At 41.4% G+C, this 13,110-nt stretch overlaps 1 protein-coding gene across 2 annotated transcripts in view; it reads left to right on the top strand.

Moving 5' to 3' along the window:
• Positions 1–11,017, top strand: part of SPHKAP (SPHK1 interactor, AKAP domain containing) — a 79,590-nt gene extending 68,573 nt beyond the window's left edge. The window contains exons 8-12 of one of the 2 annotated variants that reach the window (XM_081861491.1): positions 1,090–1,272; positions 3,064–3,150; positions 4,802–4,854; positions 4,944–5,128; positions 8,535–11,017. In XM_081861491.1, the coding sequence (XP_081717617.1) occupies positions 1,090–1,272; positions 3,064–3,150; positions 4,802–4,854; positions 4,944–5,128; positions 8,535–8,678 (652 nt within the window). In that variant the 3' untranslated portion in view covers positions 8,679–11,017. The remainder of the gene's footprint in view (positions 1–1,089; positions 1,273–3,063; positions 3,151–4,801; positions 4,855–4,943; positions 5,129–8,534) is intronic. The other variant, XM_081861490.1, reaches the window with a different exon arrangement.
• The last annotated feature ends 2,093 nt before the right edge of the window (positions 11,018–13,110 follow it).

The raw sequence follows: 13,110 nt of genomic DNA, 5'->3' as shown, positions 1-13,110 counted from the left end.
AATTTGCATATCTTATGTCCTATGCTCCCTCCCCACTCAAAAAAAGTTAAATGTCATAACAGAATCTGTAGCTACATATGACACATGTTTATAAGGCATGAATACAAGAATCCTGCACTTATTTGGAAGCACTGAGCTCAATGGGGCTTATTTCTGATAAGACATTATAAAATTATACTGTAAGGAAAGCCATGACGGGCCATATAGCTAGCCAGTGCATGAGCAAAGGTTGCAAAACATACTTTTTTGCTCTTCAATTTTGCTTGTAATCTGGAGCATAATCTCTACTCCTCAATCGTGCCAAAATAATCTGTTACATCCCCCCGTGGTGAAGATCTGGCTGGGCAGACACTCTGTTATTATTGTAAATGATCTAGACCTGGACCTCCATTATGACTAGATCCCTACTAAGTAGTTCATATTAAGTTTAATTATCAATTTATTCCTTTTCCAATAAGCTGCTGGTGGCTGTGGATTCTGAGGTGTGCTGCCCTGCACATTTCTTCTTTGAACTCCAAAATCGCACAGACTTGTGAAGGCTAAAGAGCTCTAGGTTTCATATTGTGCGCAGATTTAAGACTATGGAAATACTCCAGTCACCACCCACCGCACATTAGATATTGGAGGGCAAGCATTGTTACCGAGAGAAGAACTTCTAAAGATGAGCTCGGCTACATGCAGCAAGAAATAATGTTCCTGCTTTATGCTATGTTCCTTCCCTAGTCTTCTCCTTTTCTCTGCCCACTGAACCACATTGGACTTTGATTTTGCCAGACAACAGATGTAGAAGGGGGATGGGTGACAGGGACCAGAAGGGAACGGATCAGAAGATGCAGCAGTGCAATCCCCATGTTGCAATTTACCAGCCCTGTTGGCGGCAGATTCTATATATGTGCCCCCTTTAATATCCAAAAAGGCAATAAAAATCTATTAGCTGGTGGTGTTCCATGACTTGCAAAAAATAAAGTAAAATAAAGAATGGTCCAAGTGCTTTGGTTGACCGATACAACAGTGCTTAGGAACAGGAAGAATTTCCCAAGATATTTCTTCTTGCTTTATCAGAATCTTTCCTTTCCTTTCCCCAATCAGCTTGATTATACGCAGCGATCCTGAACCTCAAGCTCCCAAGGAGGCCAAAGCGGTGGAAGAGTTTCCAGTCCCTCCCAGCAGCAGTGACGAAAGCACAGGTAGCAGCTGGTGCCAGCTGGCAAATGACGAGGACAATCCTGAGGATACAAGCAGCTATTTGCAACTCAGCGAGAGATCTATGAGGTAACCGCATGCCCCTTTTGAGCCGCAAGGGGTATAATCACCAGCATAAACGTTTTGATTGTCATTGGCTCAGAATGAATGTAGCTTGAGTGTGTCCAAAAGAGGACTAGCTTTCATACGGTGCTGCAGGAGGCCTCATTAAGTATTTGGAAACCATGGAAAGAAATTGCCACCCAACCCTAAGCAATCACTTCCTGTTCCTGCAAGGATAACACCATCTGAGAAGCTAATTTGAGTCAATCATGGCTCATTTGTCAGTTCCATCTGGGTCATTTACATCTAACACTGTTGCATTCAGTTCTCATTCTCTATTGGCGTGGACACGATAGAAAACTAAGGACTGGACAAATTACTGTAGCAGGACTTCTTTCTTTCTTTCCTAGCATCTAAGTATTATCATATCATTGCAAGCTCTTAGAGTCAACAGTACAGTTCCAAGATGGGAACTGTAGGTCCATATAGATTTCTTATGATCTTGAAACTGGATTCAGTAGAACTACTCAGTCTGTAAGGAGAGAAAAGCCCTGGAGAATCCAGTTCTCTTTGGGCAATTTGCCTCATTGCTCATCAGGTGTTTCTGACTACTCAAATCTAAATCTCTGCTATCACTGCAGCCTAAACATAATTGCCAAATTTACCACCACTAAAAGCCATTAGTTGGTTGAGATCTCACTATAGGTCATCTGTTCCAAGAAGTTAAAAAAATGAGTTGAAAATCACTATTGAGATCCCACTGTTGTTTTCAGTCTTTGCATGATATGACTCACAGCCAGTGTGGTGTACTGTTTATAGTACCAGTGTAGGGCTTATGGGACCAGGGTTCAAATCTCCACTTGGCCATGAATGTGACCTTGGGCCAGTCACTGCCTCTCAGCCTAACCTACCTCTTAGGTTGTTGTGGGGATTAAATAAGGAGGCAGAGAACCACGTATGTTACCTCGAGCTCCTTGGAGAAAAAGATGAGATATAAATGCAATAAATTGATTTTTTTAAAAATCTTGTGTTTGAGGCTGGAGACAGTAAGAGGCGACAAATTATAAAAAACACAGCAAGACATCAAACATTTAAAAATTTCCCTTCGGATGTCTTCCAAAAGTCATATAGTTGTTTATCTCCTTGACATCTGATGGGAAAGCCCTTTGCAGTGATGGATCCACTAGAAGGCCCTTGGAGCTGGACCTCAGTGTCTAGGCTAAACGATGGGGGTGAAGGCACCCCTTCAGGTATGCAGGGTCGAGGCCATTTAGCACTTTAAAGGCCTAAAGGCCTCAACATTATCTCTGGCTACACTGTGATGAGTCTTAGGGTTTTATATAATATGGCAACCACTTGATGACACAGTATCAAGTGATAATTAGCACATATATGAAGCAGCCATCATGACTCAAATACCACCAAATGTTCACATCCCCTGACATCACTTTCAGGACAACATTCTGCCACTCAGCAAGTGATGAGACATCAAGCGATGTAACCAGACTTTACAAAGCATGTTTTGCTCTGAGCTGAAATGAAATCTTCATTTTGCCTTACCAAACCCTCAGCTTAACACTTGATTCTTTCTCTGTCAGTTCATAGTACCAATAGATGTGTAACTGTTGTGTATTGTTTGACTAAATACGTCCCCATCTTTTGTGTTGCTGGTAACAAATTGCTGAGTCAGGCAAGAACTGTGTGCCCTTGTTCTGAGAAGCAGAAAAGCAGCCGCTCTGTCCGCCGCTTTGCTTAACAATGTCTTCAAGTGCATGCTGGTGCAGACTGGCATTAATACTTAAATTTTTGCATCGTCAGCAATGGCAACAGCAGTACCACTAGCAGTCTTGGCATTATGGACCTGGAAATTTATCAGGAAAACATGCCATCTTCTCATGCAATTAAGTAAGTAGCTGCTAAGGTGACCTCTGATCTTGGGAAGCGCTGCTCCATTTCAGCTGAAAACCATTCACATCATCCAGAATGTGCCAAGTGACTTCATTATTCATCCAGCTGCTCTCCTTTCTTGCTGCCGCTTTAACTCCCATCAGCGATGGTTACAATATAAAGTTAGTTATTTCCATTAAGTGGTGATCAATTATTTCCATAAAGTGGTGTCCACATTTTCCAGTTGCCCACCACATTCACACTTAATTTCATAGTGTGCTCCAAAGTGCAGATTAGCTGCACTTTGCCCTCATTCTCTAAATATACTGTTGCGAACGCAAGGTGTGAATTTCCCCCCTGAAATGTTAGAAGCCAGCAGTTTCAGTTACAGTTTCAGTAATTGCTATCTCTGGCAAGCAGCCATCTCTTTCTGATATAAACAACTGCCTACAGCAAACACAGGCCCTGGTTGAGCAGCACATTTTTGTGTTTATTTCGAAGGTTTGTACCCCATCTTTCATTCAAATGATTTACAACAGGTTGTAATATACATATACATATACATATACATATACATATACATATACATATACATATACATATACATATACATATACATATACATATACATCATATACATGAATGGCTATAAATCTCACGCACATGCACAGCCCAGCAACCTTTAGTTTTCTAGCTAATGGACAGGGCCAGAACGTGCTTTCCTTTGGGCACCCAGCCCCAGGGAACTAGGCATTGAATCAGAAAATTCCTTCCGGCAGGGAGTGGGTCGCAAGGTTGCTTCTCTGACCAATGGATTGGGCAAGGCTGGTCTGACAGACCTCCTTATGGGCTCTGGGCAGTGGCAGAGACTTTAGTGAGCTTGCCCTAAGGTCTGTGAACCCAGAATAAGATGAGCTGTAGTTCAGGGGCACAGCACATGATTTGCATGCAGAATATCCCAAGTTCACTCCCAAGCTCGGGCTGATAGAAATTGTACTCTAACATTTGGAGAGCACCATTATGGCTTCATGGTACAATGGCAATGGCCTTCCAGAGTTTCAGACAGAATCTGGAGCTGCCTTGTGCCAATCTGGAGTGGACCCAATTCGGTTCAGGAGTTGACCAGATTGGGTGCGCAGCCCTGCCTCTTAGGTTGCCATTGGTTTTGCTCCAGGTTTGATTGGCAGCTGCGTAGATATTTTTGAAAGGGAAGGAACCAGAATTCCTTTTGGGGGGAAAGATCCCCATAGAATTTTTGATCCTCAGTGTTCCTAAAATTTATTTTAAGTCACCCTGAGTATAGTGCTTACAGTGGGAGGGTAGATACACAATTTCTGAAATAATATCAAGTTGATAGCCTTAAAACTGAGTACTGATGCTTAAACCTCCTGTCTATAAGACTCTGTGACTAATGAGATTTCACAAGATACTTCAGAGTTTCAAAGGGCTTTGAGTTTGATACCTTGGTAGCAAATGATAAAAACATAAAAGACCCCTTAGTGTGAATGCTGATACACGTACCCCAAAAGCAAGTTCATTTTAAGTGTAGAAATCAAACTGGAGCATCTCAGGTCCCTCTCTGAAATCATTTCAGCTTTCATGAATGGATGTCAGGCCATGTTGCAAAGTTATATACAATAATCTTTTCTTGTTCTTTTTGTTTCTTAAGCGAATTAGTAGATGAAAACACATTCCACAACGAAATGCCAGAAAAGGTAGAAGGTAAGTTGTATGTCGTAAAACAGGGTGTAGGAACTCGTTTTGTTTTGCCCGCAAGCACTGGGAAAATGACGGTGGCATTCTTTCCTCAGAATGTGCTTCTGGCTTATCCACCGGAACAGCCAATGGGCAAAAGGATCTCTTGGTGATCAACTTTGACCTGGAACCAGAGTGTCCTGACGCAGAATTGCGTACCACCCTTCAGTGGATCGCTGCATCAGAGCTTGGGATCCCCATGATCTATTTTAAGAAATCTCAGGAAAATAGAATTGAAAAGGTATGGATCTCTGTTGCAGGAGAAAAATGATGGCAAATGTGGGGTAGCACCCACTGACAGGCAGTATTTGAAAAACTAAGACCATCATGTTTTCTTGCCATAGGCATTAGAGTAACATTTTAAATATACTGCCCCGCCTCTAGTATTTTTATCTATTATTATTGCATTTATATCCCACTTTGCCTGCGCAAAGGTCAAGGTGACATACAATATTCTCCCCCTCCCTGTTTATCCTCCCAACAACCCTGTCAGATGGGGTTTGCATAGGGACAGTGACTGGCCGAAGGTCATTCACTAAGCTTCACTATTGGGTGGGAAGAATGAAATACAAACCTGTGACAGAAAAGCCATTCAGGAATGACCTTATAATTTGAATGCACTTTGTGCCACATTAAGGTATCGCAAAAAACCTGCGCAGTCACAGTTGTGGGGCACAGAGGTCCCTGTAAACTAGGCTTGCTCTAGTATCTCAGGCACTGAGACGCATAGCAGGAGTTTATTTAAACAAGGGCAATCAATGTGGTGCCCTCCAGAAGCCCCGGCCAGCATGACCAATGGTCAGGGGTGATGGAAGATGTAATCTAAGAACATCTGGGTACCATGTTGGGTACCCTCAGTTTAAGCCATCTTGGCTCGTGAAATTAGACGGGATGAAAATGTTTTGTATAAATAGATATGAGCAGCAAGTGGGACTCCTGCTCTCTCTTGCCTTCAACAGGGATGGAGCAGGTACTGCACAAGGTCTTGCCTTTGGATCCTATGAGCTGCTGTGTCAGGACAAGAGCTCATAGAATCAAGCCCTGGATCTTAAAAAAAAAGTGTGTGTGAGAGAGAGAGTTGGTATTAGGTACAGCTGAGGCATTGTTTAGTATTTTCTAAGGCAAAATATTTGGGAATCTTCAGCAATAATTTAAGCTGCATTCAGTAACAACTGCCGAAATTGTGTCCCATTATAGAAACAGCTGTCAGCTTTGCCATATGCCTCTGTAAATACTTTAACCAATTCCTAAAACACCCCAGAAAGTGATGAAACACATCCTGCCTGAAAGCCTGCCCTTGGAAACAGCCAGCCTGGTTGAACATCTTTAAAATATGTGCTTAAGTTTAAAAGACCACATGTAAATGGCAAATTGTCCCTCTAGCTACGGAGGCACAATACATTTCCTCCCTTGTTTTGAAAGTGGAGTGATGAAGCCTAATCAGATATTGATTGTGAAAAGTAAGGAAAAAAGAAGAAAAAAAGGAGAAAGCACTAATTTCCATTTGCAAACCAAGGGCCTGGGTGTGTGGTGTGATGATGATCTTCATTTCAAATAATAGCAAAGCACAAAAGTAGACAGTATAATATTTCCCCCCAGCTGCTTGGAAATCTAAAGGAAGGTTTTTAAACACACACCAACACACAATTGGTATGCGGTAAAATCAATGCATTATTGTTCCTTCTAGATTTGACTTCCAATGACAATGAGTTCTGGGCATTTTAGAACCCCTTCAAACTAGGATGTTTTTGCACATATATTCTGCAACACATCATTAACACAGTAAGAGTTGCATTAGTGGCAGAGTTATACGGGATAACATTCCGCTTTACTAGTTGTTCCGTGATGCATCATTGTTATCTGGAAGGATACTCTTGCATTACAGCACAACAAAAGTGGGAGAGGAAATAAACGGAACGTTTGTGGTATAAAAACTTCCAGGAGTTCAGCAAGAAGTTACAGGACCCGCCCTGATTGGAAATGGAGCAGTATGTCTGTAGGCACAAAGCATATTTAAAACAGAATCATTCCTAGCTACCCTGGCAGCATCATGAGCACAAATCCTCATGAATGCGCAACAAAAAAGAATGCTACTACTACTACTACTACTACTACTACTAATAATAATAATTTTTTATTTATACCCCGCCCCATCTGGCTGCGTTTCCCCAGCCACTCTGGGCGGCTTCCAACAAAATATTAAAATATAATAGTCAATCAAACAGTAAAAGCTTCCCTAAACAGGGCTGCCTTCAGATGTCTTCTAAAAATCTGGTAGTTGTTTTTCTCTTTGACATCTGGTGGGAAGGCGTTCCACAGGGCAGGTGCCACTACTACATACACACAGCTCTAGTTCTTGTAGCCACAGGCAGGCAGAAAGGGACTTCAGTGATGATGCTGGTGGGCCAGCTACCACATGCAGCCAATCAGCTGCCTTTAACATAATGGCTTATCAAACGTACAGACCCCTTCTACAAAGAAAATGCAACATGCTTGGAGAGAGGACAGGGGTGGGGGCGTTCCCCTTCAGGCCTAATTTGAGGCATTTCTGTAGGGAATACGATCAGATGATCTGGTGCAATACAGATTTCTCTGGTCTGCCCATTGTTGAACCACCTCACTCCACTACCTGAGTGGAAATTTTCATGTTGGTGCTCTAGGTTTGCCATTAGGTGTTCTTTCATGTAACGATGCAACACAATGAGCCTGAGGAGTAAATGTCTATAACATCAGCTGCCTCTCTCCCCCTTCGCCTTTCTCGGGAAGCGTGACAATCTGAGGATTAGATTCTAAGTATGCTGCCAACACTGGGGCAGCCTGGGCACAAAACAACTCTTATTTGAGACCCCTCATTCCCTCTGTCCCCCATGTTCAGGTGCGCATGCGCCATTGCTCAAGTAGTCAAAAAGCACCACTCTCAAAAAGGAATAAATATTTTTTAAAAAATAGGGAAAAACTCCTGGGGGGTGTCCAAGACAGCTAATGAGAATGGTGTGTACTCCGTTACCATGGAATTCTGACTGTTTGCCAGGCAAGGGCGTGGGCAGAATTGGAGGAGAATGGAGCAATGCTAGTCCTGAACAGGATCTTCCACCTTGCAACATTTTGTGCAGAAACCACTGTATTTACTATTTGCATTGTAAATTCCTAAACATAGCTTGCCTCCTATTCTTAAACCAAAGCTTTTCCCTCAGGACTGCTTCATACAAGCATTTAAGTACCAATTGATTTCTCATTACTTATTTACTTGTTACTTGATCGACAGCTGAGTGTGTCACTGATTCCAGTCAGAGGTTTTGCTGTGGAGGGGGCAGGAAAGATCAAACATGATTGGCCTGTGATCACAGGATCATAGAGTTGGAAGGGACCTTGCCATCTAGCCCAACCCCCAGCAATGCAGGAATATGCAGCTGTCCATACGGGGCACGAACCTGAAACGTTGGCATTATCAGCAACCTGCTCTAACCAACTGAGCTGACTCATTCTCACACACACACAAGTCCTCACTTGATTCTGTAGTCAATGAGTGATGAACAATTAGAGCAGTGTGTGAGCCAACCCTCCTGGATTCATATAGTTACAGTGAAAAGGAGAGAACCTAATTGGATGAAACCAACTCTTATGCGTAAACATTTTTCCCTCTCCAGTTTTTAGATGTTGTGCAGCTTGTCCACGAGAAGTCCTGGAAAGTGGGTGATATCTTTCATGCCGTGGTACAATTCTGCAAACTCCATGAAGAAAGCAGAGAGCGGACTCCGAGCCTGTTTGACTGGCTACTCGAGTTGGGATAAGAAACCTTGTTACACTTGTTTTCATTTTTAATCCATTTTAAGTGGCAGTGATTTGTGAGTGGCCCTCTTTTTCAAAACATCAGCACATAGAACTGAGCAGAAATGCACAAACTCTGCCGTGTTTTAGAGCTGTGCACAGGAAAGAAACTGGTGGGTGGAAAGGAAAGACCCGGAGTATACAGTTGTATCACATGGGGGAACCTTGCGTTGGAGGACAGGGGCGTGCGCATTTTGAATTGACATTTGTGGAAACTTGAGGAAAAAACAACATCTGTTTCCCGTAATCAAACATACATACATTTCTGTCAGCTATGTGTATTGACTGACAGTGAAATCACACAGTAACAAAGGCAATTTTAAAAGAAAGAGAAAGAGAGGTTAGTATTTGTTGTTTGGCTACACTAGCGGTTTGCAGAATGCGAGGCAAACGAATACGTAGGAGGATATGCCTCTCAATGAATTCTGTGTAATTATGTTTTCAAATTACTCCAGAAGAATAGAAAGAGGAGCCTGAGCTCTTGAACTGTGTCACAAAGAAGTGACATTCGCAAGCTGTTGAAATTCCTTTTTAAAAGCCGTTCGCCATTCGGCAGGCGTATATGTTCTGCTGAAAGGAACAAAATTCAGGTTGGCAGGTTTTCATGCAGGTCTTTAAAACTCCTTATCGTGTTGTGTTCTTTCCCTGCAGTTTTCAGAGGCTCTGTGCTCCAGTGAATGCTAATATTGGACTGCTCATTAACAGATTTGAATCCCACACACAGCTTTACTAGCAACTCGCTGTGAGGCTGTGGGCAGGTATTGGCATTGGTAAGCCTCCCCTTTCTTTCACCTGGAATGGTGATTCACGTCCTTTTTAAAGTTTGTTGCAATCTGCGAATGAACAGTTGCTTTTAAAGGAATTCAACTTTACTACTCAAATTTTACAAATTGATGCTATGCAGATTTATTCAGATGCTAAGTTCCACTGAGTTCAACAAGCCTTACTCCAAGTAAGTGCTCATGATTTACAGTCATTTGGTCTTAACTGCTGCACTCAAATTGGTTTAGCTTAGGCCAGCCTCATAGACTGTACCCTCATAGAAAAGGGTGTGACTGTGAAAGCTTTTTATCCTAAAGAGGGAAACACCAAAGCAAGAAAAAAGGGGTGCCTATTAGGCAGGAATATTTGTTCAAACTGCCTCAACTATTCTACAGAATGTGAAAGTTTTAAGATTGCTTCTGAAGGAACCTGGGCTCCAAAATATACTGAGCTGTGATGAATTATATTAGATGACACTTCTGAGAACAAGTTTCTCCTTTTTCATTATTCTTTTTATACTGATAGAATCGTGTGATTATCAACACTTTAAAACCAAAATTTTAAATGAGGTTAAATGTTTGGGGTGCCTGTGATCTTTTTATTGCATAAAAACTTGCCTGATTAGCAGTGTACATCCCCAATACCCTGATTTTCAAATAACTAGTAGTTTTTGCACCCATACTTAAAACATTCTTTGGCTTTGGCCAAAAATACTGCTTTTAATTTAAAGCCAGGAAAGGGAACTGTGTTGCAATAAAAATCTTCAGCTCATTACCCACTAAATATCTCTATTCCAAATTGCCAATATCCTTTACTAGCATCTTTGCAAAGCAGCAATTCTGTCAATTGCTTTTTTGAAAAACAGAATTTCAATCGTTTGGCCATATACAGATTCTGCCTGTATGTTCCTGAAGACTATGAAAGACATCTCTTATTTTCATTAAGATAGTATATGATTCTGTAATGTGTCCAAAAGTAAATTATCTTTTTACACTATTTTTGCAGTACTTTTAAATAAAATTATTAAGAGCCATAATTGTCACCACTGCTTCTGTTAAATCCACTTCCACCCATGCCTGTTCTTTCGCAAAGGTGACATTTGCCAGCATATTAATCTAAGTGTTCAAGCGACTTTGCTGACTATATAGTTACTCCACAATACATGTAGAGGAGTAAAGGTCGTGGTTAATAATAGAAAGGCCAATTTATACTGCAAGCACTGGCTGAACAGCACCTGGGTCCACTCTGGAGATGTGCCACAATCCAAAAAGCTTCTCAAGACCAGTGTGCACTCAGGACCTCTCAGAAAACAGTAATAAAGTTATGGAGCATTATAGATTGAAATTACACTGTTGGAAAGGTTATTTATTTTTAGACCAATTCCAGTTAGTTGTGTGTTACACAGACGTTTTGCGGTGGTAGAATAAATGTTTACAAGCACAAATAACATAGCTAACATGTGAAAGTGTGATGCAATTCCTTTCTGTATGCTACTTTTTAGTATTGCAGCCTGACTTGAAATAAATTTATGTTAACAGTCTGTGTCCTCTTTGCCTTTGTAAAACCTAGTTTTGAATTAGCCTTTCTACACAGTAGAGAGGACATAAAGTATTTTCATATAGCAGCTCAGCAAGCAAAAGGATCAGTGTGTGACATCAGACAAAAAGGTATTTTACAAAAGTTCTGAATTGCTGTGAAATGCATTCAGTACAAGCTGAAGGGAGTACATGGAATTGGAATGCCAACATACCCTAAAGGCTTCAGTTTTCAAAGTAGCTGGTCACCTGTGGCTTGAAGATTGATGGAAGGCCGCTAAAAGTACATAATCCAAAGCACAAATATCTCAACATTTAGCAGGAACAGGCTATGAGACCAGAATTCTTAATGTGTGGATCAAATAGGGAGACATGTACGCTCAAAAATGCATCCCAAAAGACTACTACTGATGTATGCCTTCATCTGAATTGGAAGCCAAAGAAATACTGAACTGCTCTTGGAGTTTTAATCTTAAATGGATAGACAAACAAGCTTTTAAAGAGGGAAGTGGGGAGCATTTGAAGTTTTTTCTTTTTAAACAGAATAGTGAAATATCAATAAATTTTTATATAAAATTAAATCCATATAATTCTAGATCAAAACTGCACAGCTTGTGTCTCAACAGGCCAACCAAACAGAGCAACTTACTCAGGGGAGGCTAATTTGTAGCCCTTATGTGTTATTGTACTGCATCTTCCATGACCACTAGCCATACTGGCTGCCACTGATGGGAGACGTAGTTCAGTGACTTCTGAACTCCTGCATTAGGAGTTTGATAAGCTTGTTTTACGTGGGGCAGCAAACTCAAAGAGTTATTAAACACCCCATAGTATGTTGTTGGTGGACTACACTTTATGGACTTCTTTAAGGTATTGACATTCTAAGCCACCTCTGCTAATGCAGCTGCACCTCACAATGCTGATCTGGCCCCACTCAAATTAACAGGTGCATCTGAGTTAGAGGAGGTAACATTTCTGATCCAGAATAACAGGTGCACATAAAGTGCAAGTAGAGCTGGATCAGAAGAGAACTGTCAAAAAAGTGGGTTCACCAAAACACATGTCTGAGGCTCTAGCAATGTAACCCTGAGTTAAAGGTTACCTCGCCTCCAGTAGGGGGGCTTAAATACTGTAAATGCCAATAGCTTCAAAATATCATGAAGTCTGCAACAAAAGTTTTCTTTCTCAGGAGAAGTATCTTCGCATATTTCTGAAAAAAAGCTACACTTTCCAGAGCCTAAAGGTATTGTGCATTGCTCTGTAGCAAATACCAGTGCTTTGCTTCATAGCAGATCACACCTAGCACTTCCACAGCCTTCATGGGAGGTAAACCATGCATAATATCAGAGACTCCTTAGGATAAAGCTGAACAGGGAAGTCAGGCTAGATTATATTTCAGTTCAGTTGACATTTTCAGGGCAGCACAGCAAATAGGTTCTCATACTGGGGACACTAGGAATTCCAAAACATTGGGAAGCTAGATTTCATTCCAGTACCAAAGCAGAATCTGGATATTCAGGTATACATACATGCTGAGGCAAATCACTTTAATCACTTACTGCAATTAAGAGGACAAACGGGATTGGAGAAAAAAAGAAAATGGATGTGAAACAACAGGATGAAAAGCTGTGAAGTAAACATCAACAAATCATGGTTCATATATTCGCAAAGGCTTGATTAAAAAGGTGTGAGCCCCTCTCCTCTATGGTGCAAGCTACTTCTCCAGTGTGGGCCAGACAGACCTCTTATTGAGGCCCAATTTTCATGTAATCATTCCTGCCCAAAGTGGCAGATCACATGAGCCAGGCTTCTTTGAGATTGGGCACTCAGTTCACAAGGGAGGGGTAGGACTTTTGCAATTTCCCCACCATGACACAATAGTACCACTCCCAAGCTAAATGCAAGAACCCATGCACTGTTTTACACTCCAGAACTTAGATAATATATAATATTTTATTCATATAGCACAAAGGAAAAGGTTAAAAAGTGAAGCACCCTTTGTAGCAGTTGAGAAAAACATTTACCAAATGTTTGGTGCATACTCACTACAATCCATTATGTTGCTTCATACTGTGCGGCTTGAAGTTTAGGAACTAAC

The sequence above is a fragment of the Podarcis erhardii genome (assembly GCF_964252035.2).
Source record: "Podarcis erhardii genome assembly, chromosome: 5".
Lineage (NCBI taxonomy): Eukaryota > Metazoa > Chordata > Lepidosauria > Squamata > Lacertidae > Podarcis > Podarcis erhardii.
The sequence above is the reverse complement of the archived record's forward strand: the minus strand, read 5'-3'. Positions and strand labels throughout refer to the sequence as shown.